This window comes from Carex rostrata, chromosome 8 (genome assembly GCF_964058835.1).
Source record: "Carex rostrata chromosome 8, lpCarRost1.2, whole genome shotgun sequence".
Taxonomy (NCBI): domain Eukaryota; kingdom Viridiplantae; phylum Streptophyta; class Magnoliopsida; order Poales; family Cyperaceae; genus Carex; species Carex rostrata.
In genome coordinates this window covers 4,124,595-4,150,069 of record NC_135925.1, presented here as the reverse complement: position 1 = coordinate 4,150,069, position 25,475 = coordinate 4,124,595, and the positions used below count along the sequence as shown (strand labels likewise).

At 30.1% G+C, this 25,475-nt stretch overlaps 2 protein-coding genes across 2 annotated transcripts in view; both read right to left on the bottom strand.

Moving 5' to 3' along the window:
• Positions 1-11,141: 11,141 nt before the first annotated feature.
• LOC144558272 (transcription factor MYB41-like) lies at positions 11,142-12,736 on the bottom strand. Its single transcript, XM_078307081.1, has 4 exons — positions 12,430-12,736; positions 11,763-12,160; positions 11,498-11,651; positions 11,142-11,341 (listed from the first exon to the last, which is right to left on the bottom strand). The coding sequence occupies exons 1-4, from the start codon at positions 12,690-12,692 to the stop codon at positions 11,314-11,316; spliced, it is 843 nt and encodes a 280-aa protein (XP_078163207.1). The 5' UTR covers positions 12,693-12,736; the 3' UTR covers positions 11,142-11,313.
• The window catches only part of LOC144558273 (transcription factor MYB41-like), a 55,531-nt gene continuing 41,334 nt past the window's right edge, over positions 11,279-25,475 (bottom strand). Inside the window, exon 4 of the mRNA XM_078307082.1 lies at positions 11,279-11,341. Coding sequence (XP_078163208.1) covers positions 11,314-11,341 — 28 coding nt within the window. The 3' untranslated portion in view covers positions 11,279-11,313. The remainder of the gene's footprint in view (positions 11,342-25,475) is intronic.

Genomic DNA, 25,475 nt, shown 5'->3' with positions numbered 1-25,475 from the left:
ATAATCGCTATTTAGAACCTTGATTTCTTCTGTTCTTGGAGAGCGAAATATTATTATTTTATTATAAATTATGAAATAATTAGGGGAATGTATTGAGAGATCGGACTTGCATGAAGTGTTGTAGCCCTTCTTTTAATAGTTTAATTGATAGCGTAATAATATTAAGAAGACGGTTCAAATGTCTCTATTTTTTGTGTCTTCATCATGTTTTTATTTTTAAAAGTGTTAATAAATTTAAATTTAAATCATAAACGTCAAAATAAAACCATTACATATGATCTATGTTATTTTCTCTAGCTATATGCTCATAAAAAAATATCATATTTCGATTTTGTTTTTATGTGAATCAATCATTTGAAAAATCAATGTCTAGAAATTATCCACATTAGTACGTTTTTACAAGCTCTTGATGATAACCAAAATAAAGTTGAAATGTCATAATTTTTTACATGTACAGATAAAATAATGTAGATCATATCCAATAGTCTTATTTTAACTTTTAAGTTTTAAATTTTGAGTTATTAAAGTTCTTAAAAATAGAGGCACGATGAAGACACAAAAAAAATGGAGACATTTGAACCCTCTAACATTAATTGACACCAAACCATCTTTATATATATACATGTTTGAACTGTTTGTGTGTATGTCTTAAAAAGGCATTCAACTACAGATTAATTAATTAACCACCTCTGCCTAAATTAAACTTCTCAACGAAAAATCAGCAAAATTACCAAATTTCAACAAGCCTTAAATCATCATTCAACGTAAAGCACTTGTTTTATATAACGATGCTTTCATTATTTGAAAACTATAATTAATTAACAAATTTACTTGGCCAATGTCAAAAGTAGAGCTAGAATACCACATGATAGAATAAGTTAATTTGACAGGCAACTGTCTCTATTTGACTTCAGTAAGAAGACACAAGTAATCAAAGTTTGTTAAAGCTTTCATTGATTTACCTAATCTCTTGTTATCAAAGGTATGACCTGTTATAGGAGTTCTAATAGCAAAAGCAAAAGCAATGATGTATGTTGGATCATAAATTTAATAAAGTGATGTGTCTGGAAAGGGGCAAAAGATAATTGATGATAATAGGATAATTAGTTGTTTTCACAACAAATTTATTAACAAATATAATAATTGTGACAATAGATAAATTTGGTCACAAAATAAAAAATAAAATGTTTTTCTATAATATAGATAGGTTATGTATCAAATTATGTAATTAAAATGTGATTGATTTATATATATGTGTGTGTGTCTATCTATCTATATATAGAGAGAGAGAGAGATGAGCTACGGTGAGTTGCGAAGTAAAACGCGTTTCTACTTCACGTCGTATAGAGAGAGAGAGAGAGAGAGATGAGCTACGGTGAGCTACGGTGAGTTGGAGATCATGTTGAGCGGTTCGGATCGATCGTTTGAATTTTCAAATCTCAAAATATGAGTGGGAAGTAAAATAGTCGTTTTACTTCGCAACTCACCGTAGCCCATGTCATATATATATAGAGAGAGAGAGAGAGAGAGATGGGCTATGGTGCATTGCAATGCATAGGCCATGGTGTGCATTGGACCATAAATCACCGATTCAAAGTCCAAATGACCGATCCAAACCGTTCATCTTGTTCTCCATATTAATATGTGCTTGGAGACCAAATTATATATTTTTTGGAATTTTTTTACTATTTATTAAGCCACTTTGAAAATCATTGATCAAACGGTGACTGTTTGGAACAGTAAAATCAGAAGCCACCGTTGGATCAGCGATTTTCAAAGTGGCTTAATAAATAGTAAAAAATTCCAAAAAATATAAAATTTGGTCTCCAAGCACATATTAATATGGAGAACAAGATGAACGGTTTGGATCGGTCATTTGGACTTTGAATCGGTAATTTATGGTCCAATGCACACCATCGCCTATGCATTGGAATGCACCATAGCCCATCTCTCTCTCTCTCTCTATATATATATATATAGGAATATGCTAGCATGTTATGCATAGCATAGAGGGCCTCCATGCAACGGCTCAATATTCGACTTTTCAAAATCCTAACGGTCGATCCGAACCGTTCAATATCTTGTTCTCCATGTTAATATGTGTTTGGAGACCAAATTTTACATTTTTTGGAATTTTTTTACTATTTTTTTAGATTTATTGAAAATCGTTGTTTTCAGCCAATCTGGACCATAACAAAAACAGCGATTTTCAATAAATATACAAAAATTCCAAAAAATGTAAAATTTGGTCTCCAAACACATATTAATATGGAGAACAAGATGAACGGTTCGGATCGACCATTAGGATTTTGAAAAGTCGAATATTGAGCCGTTGCATGGAGGCCCTCTATGCTATGCATAGCATGCTAGCATATTCCTATATATATATATATTTGAAAGGCATAGTAGAAACTACAGCTCGATAGTCAATATATATAATTAATTATTTTCTTTCACTTCTCTTTCACTTTTACTTGATCTTAAAACTTTCAAAGCAGCTCATATATATGTTTTGAGTATTTTTTTGTAACTTTATTTTTCTTGTTACAAATTAACCTTGTAGCTGTACTTAATCAAGCTTAATATTAATCAAATGAATATGGGTTGACCCTTACTTTTACTCAAAAAATAATATCTATATTCCAAGGATATTATATATGTTTCATCCTTATTCTATATATATATGATGTAAAATTTACGTATATATGCACTACGTACATGCATATCATACATATCTCTACGTGTTATTTCTACGCGGTGCAATGCGTTCAATTATCCTACGTACTAGGGGTGTCAATGGCACCCTTTTATCCGTTTACCCGACCCGTATCGTATTCGATACGACGGGTATGGGTAAGATTTTTTTTTTATAAACTTATCGGGTATGAGTATGGGTAAAAATTTGTTTCCGTTATCAAAACGGGTAAGGATACGGATAAAGCCTATTTCGTACCCATTACCCGATCGGGTAATTATATATATATATATATATATATATATATAGTATATGTTAGTGAGCATTGAATTATTATTCATCTCCAGCAGTCCAACTGGCAACTACTCTTGACCTTAGAAAACAAAATTTATTAAATTTTCTAACTTGAATAATTGACTATTTATGTAACTGTGTTAAACACAATTGACCATCTTTTTTTTATTTGCATGCTTGTTTTTTTTTTAATTAAAGAACAAAGATATTTGTGTTTTTGAATTTGTCTTTTGATAAAAAAAATAATTTAGTTAGAATTAATTTTCATATTAGTAATGTGATTATATATGTGACAAATAAGTGTGTCTTAGTATTTTATTTAATAAATAATAAAAATAATTATTATACAAGTATTAACCGTTATTTACCGGCTACCGTTTCGTTATCCGACAATTACAACGGGTAAAGATAGGGTACGGGTAAGGCAATTTGTAACGGGTAAGGGTAGGGTACGAGTAATGATAATTTGTGACGGGTACGGATATGAAAATGCTTCCACCCGATCCTTACCGTACCCGTTGACACCCTTACTACGTACCTAACAAAGCAACAGACGCTTGTTTCCATGCATGTTTATTTGTCACAGGACATTAATTAATTAATTAAAAGCTCTTGTAAACTCGTGTGTGTGTGTGTAAATTAAAGGTGTACAGATTTCTGTCCTTAGTATTAGTAGTATTGCGTACCTCTAATCATTATTATTGTAAGAAAAACATATATTAGTTGAATTATGAATGTTCCTCTTAATTAACATATTCCAATAATTTACATAGGCTGGTAGTCAACATCAGTTGGTTAAATGTTAGTTGTAATTTGATAGCAACCAAATAAAATATATGTATGTATTGTTTTACTTCAGCTATATATATATATATATATATATATATATATATATATATAGATAGGCTACGGTGAGTTGCGAAGTAAAACGCGTTTCTACTTCACGCCGTATTTTTATTTTGAAAGCCCAAACGACCGATCCGAACCGTTAGATGTTTAATCCATATTGAAATGTGCTTGGAGACCAAATTTTACATTTTTTGGAATTTTTTTACTATTTATTAAGCATTTTTGAAAACTGCTGTTTTGCTGTGAACAGTAAAAACAGTAAAATTTTGTGAACCCTCAGATCAGCGGCATTCAAAATTGCTTAATAAATAGTAAAAAAATTCCAAAAAATGTAAAATTTGGTCTCCAAGCACATTTCAATATGGAGAACAAGATGAACGGTTCGGATCTACGTTTTGAACTTTAAAATCACAAAATATGAGCGTGAAGTAAAATAGTCGCTTTACTTCGCAACTCACCGTAGCCCAGCTCTATATATATATATATATATATATAGAGTACGGCTAACGCGCTTCCTCTAGCATATGGGCCGAAATGCTTCCGGTAGAAATTTGAAATTTCAAAATCCAAAAAGTCGATCTGAACCGTTCATCTTCTTCTCCATATTAATATCTGCTTGGAGACCAAATTTTATATTTTTCTGAAATTTTTTACTATTTATTAAGCCACTTTGAAAATCGCTGATCCAACGGTGGCTTAACAAAACAGTAAAATCATTGGATCAATGATTTTCAAAGTGGCTTAATAAATAGTAAAAAATTTCAGAAAAATGTAAAATTTGGTCTCCAAGCAGATATTAATATGGAGAAGAAGATGAACGGTTCAGATCGACTTTTTGGATTTTGAAATTTTAAATTTCCACCGGAAGCATTTCGGCCCTTATGCTAGAGGAAGCGCGTTAGCCATACTCTATATATATATATATTTATATATCTGACTCTTGTGTAGACCACAACTTCTTGTCTGGTCATTATTTTTTCTTTCCTTTTTATCTTTACCAAATCAATTTGTTCAAGCTCTGTTGACGCTTTCTACATAATTCTATATATATGTTGCATCGTCATTAACGTGTACCACCTAGTTATCTTCGTACTGTTATTTCTTTCTTCTTCTTCTTCCTTTTTTTTTTTTTTTTTTGCTAAATTGTAGTTTCCCATTTTGTAAATTTTATTGTGGATATATATATGAGGAGGGTTCAAATGCACCCAAATTTTTGTGCACTCAAATGCACCCTATCCTTTTTCTCTATTTTCAAAGTCCGAATAGTCAATCCGAACCATTAGATGCGATCTATATATTAAGATGTGCTTGGAGACCAAATTTTACATTTTTTGGAATTTTTTTACTATTTATTAAGCCACTTTGAAAATCGCTGATCCAATGGTCCAGAAAATATAAAATCAGCGATTTTTAAAGTGGCTTAATAAATAGTAAAAAAATTCCAAAAAATGTAAAATTTGGTCCCCAAGCACATCTTAATATATAGATCGCATCTAACGGTTCAGATTGACTATTCGGATTTTGAAAACGGAGAAAAAGGATTTGAAATATAGGATGCATTTGGGTGCACAAAAATTTGAGTGCATTTGAACCCTCCTCTATATATATATATATAATTACTCAGGTTAACAAGAAATACCACAATTTAATAATAAGCAGGACAGACTGGAATTAAATATAATATCGTTCTAAAGGGAAGAGGCAGTTTGGCCAATATCAGCAGAAAACTTGTTAAATAATTAAATAATTAATTGGTGATCTTCAGCGATCGATTTTTCTCTGGAGGAGCGAAATAATTAATTTTCTTTATTCATATATATATGATCTATTGACAAACGAAATCAATTAATTGTTAAATATATGGCTTATCATAACAGTCTCATAACTTTCAAAAATCAAATATATGATGATTCAAATTTTAAATTTAATCTTTAACTAATTTGACTCTATTTGGACAATAGCTTATATATCACCAATTTTCTGTAATGTGGGGTATACCTTTCAAAATCACTAAGGCTGTACACATGTCAATGAAATTTGTAAATCCTTCTCAATGAATAATAAATACATGTATCACATAAATAATTGTCCTGTAAACCTTTTGTCCTAATTAATATGGAAACCTAAATTTACACTACTCATGGACAATGGAAGATTCTGATTATATTGTCACAGGTTCCAAACTCGGCTAAGAGATTTCTTGTGAATATTAGACAGTGGTGGCTTGATGCAACCTTCTTCTAACAAAAATAAAATCATTATTAGTATTAGTAAAACGGGTGTGCTGGATTTAGAGAGGTCACTAGAGTACTAGACCAATAATGGAGATTCTCCTCATGGACACACAAATGATGCAAATCATGCAACTACATATAGAACTCAGGGACCATGTTTTATATGTCTGTATATGATACGATACATGATTGCATGACATATGATACTGACTTTTTATAGGGTAAGTATTCTTGTACTTTTCTATAGATGCCTAGGTTTCACCTACCTGAAAAGCTTCCACCTCCAAGGAAATGCTTGCTTCTTTGGATGAAGGCACTGTACTGATGAGACAGAACTTGTGTTTTTCTCTTGTATGTATCCATTTTATCATGACAGGAAGCATCTAAAAAATGGAAGCTTTATTTGTTCATTTCTTTAAAAGGGCCCGCAAGAATGAAATAGAGAAACAGAGTAAAAAATATATTCTATTTCTACTGAACAAGAGAAGAAGAGAGTGAAATTGGAGAATTAAAAATAGTGGAATTGAGTTTGAATTTTAATTTGTAGTCAAATTCTTGTTTTTTGCATTTTTGTCTCTCTTCAATTTTTCTATGAGCCAATTTCTTATTCCATGAGAAAGATGGAATAGAGGAATTAGATTTTTTTTTCAAGAGATAGATTTAACTCGTTTAAAATATGTGCGGCATCAACACAAATCTTAAAGCAAATGCACATGGATCTTAAATACCCAAAAAACAGGACGACACAGAGCAAAGATATTTGTTGCATAAAACTTTAAAGAAACAAATGAAGTTATAAAGAAATAACTTGGCCACTTGGCCATGTCAGTAAATTAATTCATGAAATAAAAAAATTAGGAAATATATATAGAGGTCAACCACTACTTTTTATATAACTGAAAATGCAGTACATATAAATAAAGCTTTTTACTTTTTATAATGTAACAAAACGAAAGGCTAAAAAAATAATACAAAAGTAGTACCCATTCATAAGATTTGAACTGGATTATCATAAGGAAAAAAATAAATAAATAATCAAATTAATGTAATTAATGACTCTGCATTTATACCCCCTTATATATATATATATATATATGTCCCTCCACCAACTCATTACTGTTTAAAAATATTTATCTCAAAATTCGGTTGCATCCCCCCCCCCCCCCCCCCCCCCCAAATGATAAATGTTAGAATCAGCATATATATATCAGTTCTCTTATTTTATTGTCGACATTTTACTATCTTTAACAAATTAATTAACACCTAAAACGAAATTTCACTTTATTATAGTAATAAAAGAATATTTTGTTTAGTTCACTTAATTAGTAAATGGGAAGTAATAGTTTGCATTAAGATCTTAAATATTAGAGATTCAGATCGAGTTTTTAAACTTTATAAATAAAAATATAAGCGTGAAGTAAAACATACACTTTACCTCATGAAGCACAATATATAGCTCAACTCTATACACACTCAATTTAATTTATTATTAGAAATTACTTTTCTGATCTTGAAAATTAACAACTTTATTAATTTTATTTTATTTTTGATAAAAGTGGGTACCCTTCATTTCCATTAATTGAGAGCCACTTGTTCTGGAGACATGTGCCATACTTCTGTCATACATACATGACCCTCGATCGGTATACTATTACATGATCAGTACCAAAATAGCACTGCAACCTACATATTAACTACAGCAGATAAAGCAAAACACACATAGCTAACACAAAAGCCTGCATAGTACTACAATAACAAAACAGTTTAACACCTTAACAACTATAAATTAGATGTACGCTAAAATTATATATATATATATATATATATATATATATATATATATATATATATATATATATATATATATATATATATCCATGCATTGCAATGCACCACAGCCCATCTCTCTCTCTCTCTATATATATATATATATATAACTGAGTAGAACTAGGGTGCTCTTAAGCTCACCAAAGTGTTTGGTGAGCTTGATTCTAAAACCCATCAAATTGATTTTAAATGACGAATCCGAACCGTTCAAACCCGCCTACCTTACGTGTGATGCGTCTACATGTGAAATTTTTAAACATTTGAATTAGTTTAGTATAAAGTCAATCGGTCAAAATTAGAAGGTTAATAAATTAATTTTAGTGCATTCATTTTTTGAACGATTTTTGACCGCTTGACTTTATACTAAATTAATTCGAATGTTTAAAAATTTCACATGTAGACGCATCACACGTAAGGTAGGTGGGTTTCAACGGTTCGGATTCGTCATTTAAAATCGATTTGATGGGTTTTAGAGTCAAGCTCACCAAACACTTTGGTGAGCTTAAGAGCACCCTAGTTCTACTCATATATAACTTATATTCACACTAAAATTATCCAAAGATTTTATTGCCATTCACATTATTGGATGCTCTTTTTACAATTATAGATCTGAAATCTATTAAGCTCAGAATACATTGAGGCACATGTTATCCATTTGAAAAGAAATGTCAAGCTTAGCTGATCTGTCATTAATAAAAATGATATTGATTTTATATTGTTCATCAATAAATTAATGTTCCCAATCATGGGTCATACATGACTAGCTTGGGAAAGCAATTAAAGTGGGATTTAGGTGAGATGTAATTAATTAAACAAATAAAGCATAATGGATACACGGCAAAAGTTATCTTGTGCAAATATATATATATCAGGATGTCATACGAGGTATGTATATTTACTTAAATGAAAAGGTAATGGATCATTATGCATGCATATATATATGCACACACTTGTACGCTGACTATTCTTACTGTCAATGCCTTGAACCCAAAGGAAAACCCATTACCTAATACTACCTAATATTGCGACTTTTAAACAGTTCTTAGAAACAGAAGACGCAGTGCAGCCAAAAAGAAAGAGAGAGAGAGAGAGAAGGAGAGAGTATATTGGCAGCCTCTTCAAGTTTTTTTTTTTTTTCAACAGAGAGAGAGACATGAATATAAAAACTAAAATATTTAAGTTCTATTATTGTTTTATTAATTAAAGTAGAGTTGCATATTATATAGGTCAATTATTGATAGGCTAATTTCTCTAAATATAAGAGTTTGGTAATTGTAAAAGTTGAGAGGTTTGGGTTATATATGAAACCATCTCGTTGACTAAATTTTGATGCTAATGAAAAGGTAGGGACTTGGTCTGGTAATTAAATTGCAATTGATTTTGCCTTTTGATGTTAATTAGTTAGTCTTTTACCAAAATACAGGTGCAACTATGCAAGAGGCAGAGATGGTTATCTATAAGAACTTTAATTAGCGGAGCTTGCTTAATTAATTACATGTCTTTTTTAATCTCATTGGTAACAAGATATTGTACCATATGCATTATTATTATATGGCTGTGTTGTTTTAGGCTTTTAGAATTTAGCATGTAGTGTGGTACCATTGATCACTCTTTTGTTTCGAATGAAACTGATGGTATAACAACTTTTTAAAATATATATATAGGGTCTGTCTAAATTGCTGCTGGCAGCATTTCAGCAGAGGTGCTGCCGGGGCTATATTTAGCTGTGTGATGTCCAAACAACAAATCCAAATCGTTAGATGTTTAATCTATATTATAATCTACTTGGAGACCAAATTTTACATTTTTTGGAATTTTTTTACTATATATTAAGCTGGTTTGAAAACCGCTGATTTCAGTAAATTTCTGCAGCATTGAAATCAGCGTTTTTCAAACCAGCTTAATATATAGTAAAAAAATTCCAAAAAATGTAAAATTTGGTCTCCAAGTAGATTATAATATAGATTAAACATCTAACGGTTTGGATTTGTTGTTTGGACATCACAAAACAGAAAAATGGGCGGCAGCACCGCCGGCAGAAATGTTGCCGGCAGCAAATTAGCCACAGCCTATATATATATATATACATACGAGAATGAAGGAGCAAGAGTATAAAAAAAATGAGATAAAAGTGAATGAGAGCAAAAAAAAAGAAGTGTCAATAATCCTCTTCTCTTTCTTGTTTGCATCAGATTAGTGTCTATTTTCTTGTCTTCTTTATGCAATAAAATTAGGTGCAAATTAAGTTTTCAAATTAATCTTCTCTGATGAGAACACTATATTTTGAACCAGCAATTAACTTCTAATTATTCTCTCACATATAGAAATAATCAAATAGAAAGTTAAATACACTTAATGTATAATTGCACCTTGTAACCAAAAGAAATAGTATCTCAAATTTAGTCTTTCAAGTTTCAATCGATCAAAAAATATAATTGTAGGATATGAGCACACGGCCCACAATTTTCACTGGTCTATATCAGTTAACAAAAAGACAATTTTATCTGGCAAATTAATTATTCAGATAACTGCACAGCTTTCTAATGAAACAAATTTTCCTTAATCAAACTCATGTGATACTTCCGTGCTAATTAAATATGTTATATATATTGTTGAAATTCAATTAAAAAGTATGCTGTAACGCTATTAATTTAACATGCATGATTTGTTCAAAAACTTTAGTGCCGCTATTTGAGAACCTTTCTCAAGTTTATAGAATAAAATAATGTTCAATAACTTCACAAAATATAGTTCAATGATAGAAAATCATTTTCCCTTTTAATTTGCATATTGGCAGTTGACCATGCATTCTTAGTGTGCGTCAGTACATATATACATCTAAAAAGTTTATTTAATTGCTAAAACTATAGCCAAAAATACCACAAATAACATAGATCAAAAATAGAAATGGTATATATTATCTTTCAATTCTTTTATTAATTTTTATAGTTTACATATGATATTGTGAATAGTGGATAAAGATTTTTGATAGTTCAACTTACTATTTGAACATTTCAAATCAAGAAGAAAGGTCACACTCAGCTCGTTATCTCATTCCACAAGCAACAACCTATATAACTAACCTAACTAATCAAATTTTAGTAGTGCATATATATATAAAAATTATGTCATCGCTGGATTACAAGTATCTAGCAAAGAGTTAGTTAATTAACATGCTGAGTAAAGGAGACGCTCAAAATTAATTAAGAAAATAAATTCAAGGAAGCTGGGGATGAAGTACAAAAACAATATCTTAATTAAAAGAGCCGAAACAACTAATTAAACAAATCATATATAGAACCCTTTTTTACACAAACTCTTTTCTAAAATATCTTCTTCTTTTTATTGGGTCTCTAATTAATCACTCAAAAACATAAAAATAGTTTCCGTCTTTACTCCCACATGACCAAATATCTACGTACTGCTGGGCCATGATAGTTGGCTGCAAATAATTATAAAAAAAAATTAGATAATTAACATAGTGACATTGAGAAAACTTAATCTTGGTAGTCACTACCAAGCTTTCAAAAAAAAAAAAATACATTGAGAAAACTTAAATAAAAATATATAATTAATATCAACAAATTTTGCTACTTACTCTAGAATATCCTTCCAACTAAAACCCTCATCCACTAAATCAGTTAGATTGAGCGTCTCTGACGGCTCAGATAAGCTTGATAAATTTGAGAACGTATTCGGGCTCAAAGCCGGCTGAGCCATTTCCTCAGGTGATGCCGCAACCAATGAAGGGACTTGAGAGATATCAAACAAGGAATTATAAGTACCGTCACTTGCCAGACGACATATTTCGTATGAAAATGAAATGTCAGATTCTTGGTTGAAGGTTTTAAGATTATAGATACCTGAATTTGAGAAATTTGGCTGACAGAGGTTGCTAACAAAGCCGGTCTGAAGGGCATTGCAACCCAAAACAGAATTCAATGCATCAACATTTGTAGACAGAGGATCTGGACTGATTGCTTGAAGCAGGTTTTTTATAAGGTGCATCCTTGCTAGGTGTGCGACATCTGCTTGTAGCCTCAACGCATTTTCTAAGGGGTTTGTGATGTTGCCAAGATTGAATCCATTCACGGTGTTTAGAAGGCTAGGTAAATTGGACAGTATATCGAGATCTGTGCGTTGTTGATGAGTGACCGGATCGATTCCCATCATGAGGAGCTTCTTTCTGATGTGGGTATTCCAGTAGTTCTTGATCTCATTGTCGGTGCGTCCCGGCAATTTTGTAGCTATCATAGACCACCTTCAAAAGATTAATTAGAACATTAATTCGATTTGTTCTTCTAAACACAAGAACATGCTGTCAGGTTAAGTTCCAATTGAAATCATGCTACCGATCCATACTTGAATAAAGTATGTAAACTATTTAAATTTGTGTTCTTTAGAATGAGAACTTCAAAATTACATATGGCCATGTTGATATCAAAGTAAACAGAATCAGACCATGATCGCATAAGCACTTAATAATTTCTGCGTGTGCGCGCAAGCATGTGAGAGAGAAAGAGGTCATACTTGTTACCAAGGATGGAGTGGAGGTGTATGATGAGGCACTCTTCATCATCAGAGAATTTTCCTCGCTTGATATCGGGTCGCAGATAGTTGGTCCATCTGAGGCGGCAGCTCTTCCCACACCGCTTCAACCCAGCCTTTTTCGGGAGGTAACGCCAGTTCCCTGGGCCATGTTTCTCTATGAATTCCTTCAGCTTCTCGTCCTCCTCTGCTGTCCATGGACCCCTCTTCACCTCCGCCTCGTCACAGCACGGTGCTCTAACCATCTATTTAGTTGATGTATTTGTTCTCTTGGAAGAGCTACTGTAACCTATAAGCAGTAGAAGTATTTTGTGTGAAGGAAAAAAGAAATACTCTTTAGGTATAGATATTTAAATATACTGAAGAAACTATAAGAAAGCAAAATCTACAGTAGTAGATTCTATGTAGAAAACACTATAGAAATATAGAATGATGCAATAAATCTAGAGAGGAGAAGGGAATATTCTATAAGCAGATGCATCTTAATAATGTTTCTACAAGAATATTTAGTAGATGCAAGATCAGAGGAAGAGAGATGGGAGAGGGGATGTACCTGAGGAGAAAAGACACCTAAATTGAGGTGGAATTGTGAAATGATTTCAGGAGGGATGATAGTGGAGACAAAGATGTTTTATAGTGTAGTAGGTTGACCATGGTCGCATTTTTTTATTTGTTTATTTATTTCTGTTAATTATATCCATTTAGGGTTTTAGTGGAACGAGAAAATATCTTGGGATATGGACTAATAAGGCTCCTATGTGTTTCTCTATTCATATTGGAAGTTTAGTAATGGTTGGATTTTATGTAACTTCCCCATATATATGATCGCATGCACTGAAGATTTTTAAAATGAATAACTTAATTTATTAGTTTAAGGCTAATCTTCAGTCCTCTAAAATTTGAAAAAATTTAACTATATATATTTATGGGCTTACAAATAAAGTATTCTAGTTTATATATGTACCACCTAGCTAGCTAGCTAGTTAAAGTTTAACTACATTTGATTGCTTTATTCATATACATTTTGACTTATTTCAATCAAATATGACCAAGGTTATAGTAAATTTCCATAATTTATCAAATTATAACTACATTTTGTAACCATCATAACAACAATTTTGCAATTAAGTACAATTTCAGTTCGCAGGGGCATTTTATTTATTTTATGTTTCAAACTCAAAGAAGAAAATGTTTTCCCAAATGTAAAATTTCAGTTGTTAATTAATTAATACAAACAATATATATATACATATATACAGAGAAATCAAGTCCGAGACTATCTCCAAACTTTGTGAGGAAATTAAAAAGAGAGGTTGTTGCATAGAGGGCTACGGTGCTACGGCTCAATTATTCGAGTTTTCAAAATCCTAATTGTCGATCCGAACCGTTCATCTTGTTCTTCATATTAATATGTATTTGAAGACCAAATTTTACATTTTTGAAAAAAATTTACTATTTTTTAGATAGGTAGAAAATCACTTGATCTAAAAAATTATGCACCATTCAAATATTTGATTTTCTACCTATCTAAGAAAATAGTAAAAAAATTTCAAAAAAAGTAAAATTTGGTCTCTGAACACATATTAATATGGAGAACATGATGAACAGTTCGGATCAACCGTTAGAATTTTGAAAACTCAAATATTGAGCCGTAGCACCGTAGCTCTCTATGCAACCCATAACACCGTAGCCTTACGCATATAATATAAATAATTCCAAAATCGTTGCTAGTGTTTTAAGTAAGCTTCTAGTATGTTATCTATTTTTAATGAATTAACCAAAAAATTATAAATAATTCATGAAATAATTTGAAATTATGTTTAATTCCTGAATAACTACAAATTATACTAAATTAAAGTTTCAATTCTATATATCTACACACACATCCGATCTTTCATAGAATTGTGGATCACAAAAGATCCATTCTCCTACCGTCCTACGTAAGACCATGCACGTTATAGATGCCAGGCCTGAATTAATTAATGTAATGCATCTAGGCATCTAGCCAATCAAAAGTTGAACTTGAACCGTAGATGTTTCCTTCGAGTTTGCACTCAAATATTATACAAGAATTAATTTTAAAGAGTTATGTGTGAAAAGCGGTGCCAGCTTCCAGAGGGGAAAAATAAAAGCGATTTAGATCGCCTCGCCATGGCGACACCCTCCTCCACCCCTCCTCTATCTTTTTGAGCTTGTGTTTCTGTCCGGTAGATTAGGTTATCGATTTCGGTACTTTCGTTTAGTGGATCTGGTCACTGCTCATTGCTCCATTGTATTTCGAGCCGGTGTTTCCATTTAACGGATTCTACTTTGTTGGTGATTCCGCTTTATGGATCTGATCATCGTTTTTCGCATCGTTTTTCTGGAGATTTTATTCTTCAGTACCAGCAGTTTGCTTTTTCTTACCTTTCTTTTAGCTCTTCTTCTCCTTTTTGGCAATAGAAGAGTGAGTGGAACGAATAGTACCTATCGTTGCTTTATATATAGTCAAATAAATATTAAGTTAGGAAATAAATGTTCAGTTTTTATGATGATGATGTATGTGTTGGTTTGGTTGTTTTTTGCATCTTCTAATTGTCTTTCAAGGTGATTGTCCTGGTTGATTTAGCTTCCAGTCTGATTTGATTCAGTGCCTCCTTAGCTGATAGGTGACTGTCCTGGTCCAATTGATTCAGTTCCTAGTCTGATTTGGATTCAGTGCCTTATCTGCTGTGATATGCGTACAGAGGACACAATCGCTAGGCTCCTATCACTCTCATCAAGCAAGGATAATCAATTTATGTCCAAATGATGAACATATCCCTGTGCATTTTTTTATTTTGTTTAGCTGTGTGTTTTTCATATACACTTGTTGTCTAATCCTATGTAGCAGCTACTTTATATTAATGAAACTGCCTATGGGTTTTCAACCAAAAAAAATTATTATACAGGAATTGTTGCAATTTGGTATTAATAAAATAGAAGTTGGAAGTGAATTAGATCTCTTTGTCTTCCAATTGGCTACTCTTATATTATCCTTAATTACTTTTTAGATACTCAACTCTTAATTAAATATTTTTTATGATTATTTAGAGTGAAATTTAACTAATAATGTACAATATATAATGTTTCAGAATGTCAATTCATTTGAATCAAAATGAATACTCATTGTTTTACTTTAAAACAGTTGTTGACAGTTGTCAAGTATTTTTATTTTGATCAAAATGTATTTTAATAGCTACTAATATCGAACTCATGAATTGTAACGGAAAGAAATTTGATAAAAACAAAAACGACAAATGTATTGTAGAAATATATACATCCCATAGATCAAAAGGACAAAAAAATATTTAGTAAAAATAAATTTGTATTAATAAATTAGTTGCTTTATTTTGTGGCACTAATTATAGTTAATATTACTAAAATCCCTCCTCAATATATGTTATCCATATAATTAACAACTAAAACTAAAAACGAACCTGAACATACTAATAAAAAGGAATATTTTTATCTTATAAAAAATGAAGAGGTAAAATTGTAAAAAAATATTTGCTATAGCTTAAATTGAGTAATGTATTAAATTTGGAGATATCAAATGCTGATAAAATATTTTTAAAAGATGTCAACATTTGATATTCTTAAAAATAAATTGATCATCTATCATGATTCTTAAATAAGGAAATAAAAAGTGGGAGATAGTTGGAGTGAAGAAAAAAAGAAAATGAATAAATTGATTTCTCTCCAATTTTATTCTTTATTCAATTTTAATTGTAACATATTGTGTGGCAGTATGTGTGGCAACTATGTTTCTAACTAAATTTAGACTTATACACGTAAAAATGATACATTTAATCAAAAGAAGACAAATTATTTGATTGGAGAGCTGATATTAAATTTGAAATTTTATTTTACAATAATAGCTGTTGACGGATCAAAACGTCTACATCCACAATATAAGAATAGAGATAGAGATAAAATGCATAAGATTTTTCTGAAGGTGATGATCAGTACTCATGAGTTAACTATAATATATCATATGTTAAATATTGTAATTTAGATCATATGTATATGTCTATGTTACTCACTACTATGTATATGTTTATGTTACTATGTATGTATATATATGTGTATATGATAAAAATTGATTATGCAACCGACTACGGTTGTGTTTGGATGGGGCAAGAATAGAGCTAATCTTGGGTTAGCTTCACTATTCTTAATCTTGGATGACACAAACACAAATTAGAAAATTGAGTTAAGTCAAGAATAGCTCTATTTTACTAATCCATAGAAATGGCGGGTTAGAAAGAATAGAGCTAGTGGGGTTAGTGATATTAATAAAAAAAATAGTTTTCATTCTTCTTTAGAGTTAGTTTAAATATTAAATTAGTATTAAATAAAATATTTGATTTAATATTAAATGTAAAATAATATTAATTTAAATAATAGATCAGTATTGAATAAATATAACATCAAATTAGATTAATATAAAATAAAATGTTAGATTAAATATAATATAATATTAAATTAAATATTAAATGCAATATAATATTAGTTAAAATATTAGATTTGTATCAAATAAATATAATATCTTATTAAATTAGTATAAAATAAATATTATATTAAATATAATATAATAATAGTTTAAATATTAAATGTAATATAATATTAGTTAAAATGTTAAATCTAATATAATATTAGTTTAAATATTAGATTAGATTAGTATTAAAGAAAATATTAGTTTAAATATTAATTGTAGTATAATATTAATTTAAATATTATATTAGTATTGAATAAATATAATATTAATTTTACATTTTAATGTAATATAATATTAGTTTAAATGTTAAGTGTTGTATGTAATATAATATTAACTTAAATATTAGATTATTATTAAATAAATATAGATTAGCATTAAATGTGATATAATATTAATTTAAATGTTAAATGTAATAAGATATTAGTTTAAATATTATACTAGTATTAAATAAATATAATATCATATTAGATTAGTATTAAATAAAATATTAGATTTGTATTAAATAAATTATTAAATTAGCACTAAATAAATATAATATTACACTATATTATATTATATTAGTATTAAATAAAATATTAGATTAGTATTAAAAAAATTCAACTTAAATATAATATAATATTAGTTTAAATATTATATTAGCTTAATTATTATTTTATTCATCCCTCCATCGCTATTCTAAATATACAATTCTAATAATATTTTTACTAACCCGAATAGTTCAAAGTTAGCGCAATTCTAAAACCTCTCGGATTAGCACTATTCTCAACCATTAATCCGAAGATCGTTATTCTTGCAGTAATCCTTGCACAATCCAATCATACCCATACAAGTGTTGCAAAAAGAAACATTAACTACATATATAATGGATAGGACCCTATAACGCCTGATAATTACCCCAAACAAAATCCCCGAGTGCATCCCCCAAGTAGTTTAACAGAAAATACTTTCAATATTATATAGCTTCCATTTCCAGCGTAAATATCCAAACATTTATGTTTATAACATTTTATAATGCTACTCGCAAGCATTTAAATCTTTACCTGCAAGCATTAAAATTCTAAATTTGTATAGTTTTAACTCCTGACTATTTTTGTCTTCAAACCAAAACGGAAGATTCCTTTTATCCATTTTTTTTTCTCTGATAATTCTCGTCCATTATCCTGACGATCCATGATGAATTTTGCGAATCTAAAAATACGAACATTTTTTTATCCAATTTTCTCTTTCAAATGAGATCCATGAAAATAACTTTCGAGTTATATTTGTGTCGTAATTTTTTTTACCACTTTAAATCTTTGTGACTTTCAATTCTTTTTATTTTGTTTCAAAATAATTTAAACCTCTGTTTACAAGTCTTCAAATCTTTTTGTATATACCTCATGTACAAACGTATAAACCTTATTAATAACACTTTAAATCTCTAAAATAAAGCGTATAAATCCCATGTACAAAGAATTTATACCTCAATAATAATACTTCAAAGCGTATAAACCTCAACAGTAACACTACATGTAAAAACTTATGTACAAAGCATATAAACCTCATGCACAAAGTCTTGAAAATTTTAATGGTTGTAGACTGGGATTTAAAAACTTGAAAAATTTTAAGTGTTCATGAGTTTTACAAAAAAAAAACAAATGACTTCAAAATTACTCAAAAGTATTTCATCATGGATCTTATTTGAAAGATAAAATCGAATAGAAATTATTTGTATTTTTAGATTCGTAAAATTCATCACGGATCGTCGGAAAAATGAATTAAAATGATTAAAGAAAAAATAAAAAATAGTGGGTGAAAAGAAAAAAAAAATTCTTGCTTGAAGACAAAAGTAGATAAAAGTTAAAACTATTTAGAAATGCTTTCAGATAGATGTTTATATTCTTGGGAGTAACATTTTAAAATATTATAAATATAGTTTTAAATGTTTGGATATTAGCTCTGGAAATAGAAGTTAGACAATATGGAATGTTTTTTCTGTTAAACTACTTGGGGGACATACTCAGGTATGATGGCTCGGAGACCAGAATATTTCTTTTTTTTTTTTTATATCCAATATTTTTTTGAAGGCAAAGAGCTTCAGCATGATCAAGAAACTACTAACTTAAGAACAGCCATAGCCAAGTATTATTACACCATACTAGATTAACAAACAATTTTTGTATCTAATTTTAATTATTTCACCTAAATTAAGTAGCTCGCTTATCTGATTGACAAACTATCGTATAAAAAAAAATGAAAAAAAGATAAAAAAAAAAAAATACATGCCAAATATAAAAATTAGGGAGCTGATAATTGTCCCCGCAGGCTCATCCCCGCAATATCCCCGCACATACTACCAAAAACAATCATGGGGGTCAGTAAATAAAATAATAATCATTAAATATTTATTCTGATGAATAAATGTATTTACCATTGGCTGTAGCAGTATTAACTACTATTCGATGAACTCTATTTCTAAAGGGCCATGATAATTGTCCCCCCACTCTCATCCTTCCATTATCCCTCCAATTTTATTTGTTCAATCTCGTTCACATTTCTCACGATCTATAAGGAATTTTGCGAATCTAAAACCACGAACGTCTTCTACGCAATTTTATCTTTCAAATGAGATCTATGATGACATACTTTCGAGCTCGTCGTCATACAAGTATTAATATCAAGTATTACAAGTATTTATATCAAGTATTACAAGTATTTATACATATGCACTGAAGTATATATACTTATGTGGCTATGTGGTCAACTATTTTTGTTAAAGAAAGATTGACGCAGGGATGATTGGGGAAGGTTGATGCAGAGATGCGAGGTCCACGATTTGGGAAGATAAATACTTACAAGTATAGGTATAAATACTTGCACAATGAGGTATAAATACTTCTGTGACGATGAGTCTGAAAGTATGTCATCATGGATCTCATTTAAAAGATAAAATTGCGTAGAATACGTTCGTGGTTTTAGATTTGCAAAATTTCTCATAGATCGTGAAAAATGAGGATGACATTGAAAAAAGAAAAAAAAATCCACCTCTAAAAACATATATGATTTTCCTCCCCATGTAGTTTGAGTGGTTCCCCTCATATAGTCATATCAAGTTAGACATGTAAGTATTAATATCTTCGTTTGCAAGTATTAATTTATTATCTTCCAAGTATTTATACCTATGAATTTAATTAAACTTGGAAGACAACATTATTTTGAATAAATTTAATTAAACTAGTTAGTTAAGTTAGTTTATGGAAGTTAAACACGATTGGGGAATATAAATACTTATAAGTATAGGTATAAATACTTGTGTGACGATGAGCCAGAAAATATGTTATCATTGATCTCATTTGAAAGATAAAATTGGGTATAATACATTCGTGGTTTTAGATTCACAAAATTCCTCATAGATCATGAGAAATTTGAACGACATTGAAAAAAAAAAAAAACACCTTTAAAAATGTGTATGAGAAGTTTAAGAGATAGGGAGATGGGAGTGGGGAATTCATATAATTATTCTAAAAATTAACGCAACTACTTAATAATTAGAGTGTGTAAATTAAGGATCTCTCCTACTAATTATACCTTACTAGTTCTATGTACGTTATCAAAAAATTAAAAAAAACTATGCCTTCTCTATTGTTCAATATTGTACCCTTTTGTTAGTTTTTTTTTTTTTTTTTCCAATTCATATATAGCCATATATATATAGTGTTTTGAATACAGGTACATTTACGATAATACTTTAGATATTTCTGAGAATGAATATCTCCCCTTTATACCACGGGAGATCTACTTGGGTCCAATGCCCATTGGATTCAAAGTGGTTCCAATGGGTTCGGTAACCGTTGAATCTGCTTTAGGATTCATGTATACAGATTTTAAAGCAGACGCAAAATTGCAGGCGCAAATCCTAAAGCAGATCCGACAGTTAGCGAACCCATTGGAACCACTTTGAGTCCAATGGACATCAGACCCAAGCTGCTTCCTTATCACGGATGTTGTTAGCAACCCTAACTAACAAGCGTCAGCTTAATTAGTAATTAATTTTCCAAATCCTAAAGCCGAGGTTAGTGGGATAATAATATATAGATAACTAGCTGGAAGGAAACAGCCTCATATATGTTGAATCAGGCAATCAGCCTCAGGTTTTGGAAATTAACTAACATGTCATACTAAATATATATATATATCTTAATTATTTCGCTTGCTAGTGGACCAGTGGACCGTTAGCAGTGGCTACACTGTGACCTATGTATTATTGTCAGAGTCCTTTTCGTACATGACCCCACTGAACCCCAGCCACACAACTTTTGTTTACATGAAAAGGGAAAAGAAAAAAAATATTTAAAAAAATTAATTAAATAATACTTATTAGTTAATTATTAGGATAATTAAGAGGACAATTAAGAGGACTCATATATATACTATGACTACAAGAGAAAATTATTGTCAAAGTTAAATTAAGTTAAATTGTGTGAAAATAGTAGGAGATATATGATATATTAGGCTAGCTAGAAATATTTTGATTAAATTAAAAAAAATGGCTATACATTTTTATAATTGGTAAGTTATTCACGCAAAAAATAAACTTTTGAAAAAAGAAACGAAAAGAATCTTCAAGCAAATGATGATGTTCACTACAAAAAATAAAATTTATACAACTGTATTAATTTGTTACCGGTGATAAGATAATTTGGTCTCGTAAACACAACATGTGTAGGGAGGAGAGATCACTTGATAATGGTTATTTTAAAATATTAACAATGGAATTTTCAATTTAATTCAATAGAAATTGAAAATTAAAAAGTAAATTTACAAGTATATTATTGGACTTGCAATACTTAAGAATCAAATTTCATGCAATTTAAGTATTGTTTGATGATGCATTAGTTGAAATTTTAAGTGATCATTTGATGTAAGGTGAAATACACATCAAATTTCATCATATTTTATAGACAATGTAGAAAGTAATTGAAAGTAACAAGGCAATAAAAAAATCAATTGATAGTAATTCATTATTGTAAAAAAAAGGAGGTCAAAAATGACCTCCATTTGAATGCATCTATGGTCAATTAATGCATGTTTCAAATAACAATTTTATTTATTTATTATAATATTAACTTCGTTAAACTAGTAAATGGTTAAATTAACAAGCTAATTAGTAAGATTAGGTGGGGAAAATGTTCATTTTAAATATTTTACTGTGAAAGTTTAATAAATAATCCTCCTCCCCCCCCCCCCCCCCCCCCCCCCCCCCCCCCCCCCCCCCCAATTGAATTTTTCTCCTTTTTTTTCTGACGCAGGAGAAACAATTCAATTGATGCTTTAATTAGATATGGAAAATCTCTTTCAATTCAATGACAAATAGTCAAATGAAGATCTAAGAGGGTGTCACCTTGTCACTGGCTTACGCCAATGCTTAGAAAATTCAATCCAGTTGGGAACTTTATGTATTTGCCCCTGTAATAGTACGGTTTTGTACTTGCACAATCTTCAAATTGTTTTTGTAGTTCAAGAAAAGGAACCCTCCAAATTAACATAAATTATAACTTCTCAAATTTTGCATTCAAAATAATATCTATGCTGATATATACTTCTCATATTAGATTGCTAACCAATTCTTAGTTGTCTTCTGTCAACTTGGTTTTTTTTTTAATTAATTTATGGACTAATTTGAGTTAATTAACGCACCTAATTTAACTGTCATGTAGTTTAAGCAAATTGATGGTTTGAATGTGTAAATGTATATAGATAATTGTAACTATCAATACCAATTAAGGCATGATTTGTATGCAATTGATACCAATGGTTCATTTAAATAGAACCAATTGCCAATTTGATGCCTCAAAATGGGGTCTTATCAGATTAAACATATGCAAGCACACTTAGTCAAATTTAAAAACTGCATAAGAAAAAAAAATATTAAATTTAATTAGAAAGGACAAAACATGAATCATGCCACAAATAGTCATCTGCAAGTAAGATTTTCATCTTATTTTTAAGAATTAGTAGCAATTAATGTAGCATTATTATTAGACCCTATGCGCGCAGATATTATAAGCATGGTTTGCTGGTGCTATTGTCTTGATACATGGAATGGTTTGGTGCTCTTACCTGCCATCAATTTTTTATTTGTCCTCTATATATATGTCCTCATATTTTGGTGTGAAAAAAAGTTTTAATGGTTATCCATTTAGCAAATTACATTAGACCAATTTTAACCAGGTTCTAAATAGCGTGCTCTAGGGGTGCTATAGTGTTTTTGGACTATAAAAACTATGGTGCTATAGTGGGCTAAACCAAATTACATTAGACCAGTTTTAACTAGGATTCTAAATAGTGCACTATAACTAGCATTTTTGGACCATAAAAACTATGGTACTTGCTTTTGGTGCTATAGCACGCTATAGCATTGCAATATGGCAATAACATCGTCTTTTTAACCGTTCTACTATAATGCAATAAACACTATTTAAACCATTGATTTTAACAAACACAATTTACAAATTAATAATTAAGTATAATAATTTAGAAGGGTAACACTTTGACAATCTTTGTTTTTTACAAATTTGATAATCTTCCAAAATAAAGCTCAAATTTAAAATTCAATATTATAGGAAGATTTATATATTCCACATATCATATTCATAAAAAATGATAAGATTTAGCGTATGCTTCACCGTACATTGAACAATTTAAGATTTTAACAGTCCAAAATCATCAATTAATTTTCAATATTTAATTGTTATGCTATTGATATATCCAATAACATATCTATAATAATTTTCAATATTTAATTCCATTTACTTTGTTTTAAAATATATTATTAAGATTCTTGAATTAAAATAATCATTGTCAATTGATTCCTCCCCATTTCTTTATATATTGGGCAAGTACAGAGTATCAAATAGAAGCTACTATTAATCAGTCTTTTAAAATGTGGCCTCATGGACTACATATGCAGCCGCATATACTTATGCAGTGGTCTTCCGCATACAGAATCTCATGCAGTCAAGTTCATATAATTTTTAATATACGGTCCATACGAACTTAAAAAAAGACTAAAAATTATTTTGCGGTGGACGAGATTAGAATTTATAACCTTTATAATACGGTAAATAACACAAACAACTAGACTAAACAAGTCTTTAGATATAAATTAGTTTTATTTTATCTATATTTCTTTAACAAAGCATAGTAAAACCACATATGTACTTCCGCATACAAATCCGCATATGCGGTATGCAGTAGTAACATTTTGCGTACATAAATAAAACCGCATTTCAAAACACTGCCATTAACTGATCTAATTCAACCTATCTAATTCAATATACTAGACATCAGTTTGAGGTTGTGGCCAACTCAGATAAACATTATTTTTTACGGAGTAAGTTTATGCCTATTTAAAAGTATATACATTATGGATGGATTCTTACTTTAGATTTATATCTTTATTTTTAAAGTTCAAATAGTTTATATGACCGTTAAACTTAAACATAATATCTGTATATTTCATTGTACATCGAGCAATTTTAAATTTTAACAGTCCAAAATCATCAAACAAGTTTCAATCACTACTACAAAAAATATTTTTTCCATCGCCCCTTTACCATCGAATGTGCTTTCGCACAAATGGTGTACGTCACGAGTGGCAGCGCTATAATTACTTTGAAATTTTTACCATCTGTTATGGGTACAAAATCGATGGCATTGATGGACCCCCTCCTGACCAGCCCCTTTGCCATCAGTTAAATTTCAGGAACAGTTAGTATTGAGCGACTCTTTAACATTGGTTCGGCTAACCGACCGATTGCATTGAGGGGGTTACTTTTACCATCCGTTATGTACATGATCCGTTGGTGATAGTACAAAGTAACACTAGTGGAAAAATTGAAATTAGGATCGGCCTATCTGGACCGACTATATTAAACCATCGATACTAATACCTAACTGGATTGGTTTTTTTTTTTAAAACTGATCTTAAAAACTATTTATATCGGGTTTTTTATCGAACCGATCCTAATTCTATGCTAATTAGGATCGGTTATTGTAAACAATTGATCCTAATACTATGCTAATTAGGATCGGCTGTCTATAATAACCGATCCTAATGGTGCATATATTACAATTCAATTCAGTCCAATTCTTCACAGAACCTTTGCGTGTCTCTCTTGCTCAGGCCTCGCCTCTCTTTGCGCAGCAGCTATCTCGCCCTAGTGTGCACCACCTCTTCAGGTTTTTCGCAGGTTCCTTATCTATTTTCTCAAGTTTTCTATTAATGGAGCACCATTTATAGGCTCTGATTCGGCTCAAAATATAAACCCTAAATTTTATACAAGAAGTGAGCTATGATCTCCGCTCAAAATCGAAATATAGGCCTTGATTCATCTCTTTTATTGATTCCACACGCTTTTAAGTTCGAATACCTCTTCTTATTTCAAGTTTTTCTTTATATGTGGAGATTTGAACATGCATATATTGTTGTTCTAGCAATAATCTTTTTAGTCTATTTGACTAATTTGCA

Coding starts and splice junctions, on each gene's coding strand:
- LOC144558272 (XM_078307081.1), bottom strand. CDS start 12,692: ATGGTTAGAGCACCGTGCTGTGACGAGGCGGAGGTGAAGAGGGGTCCA. Junction 12,161..12,429: donor CACTCCATCCTTGGTAACAA/GTATGACCTCTT, acceptor AATCTTTTGAAG/GTGGTCTATGATAGCTACAA. Junction 11,652..11,762: donor GCCAAATTTCTCAAATTCAG/GTATCTATAATC, acceptor ATATCTCTCAAG/TCCCTTCATTGGTTGCGGCA.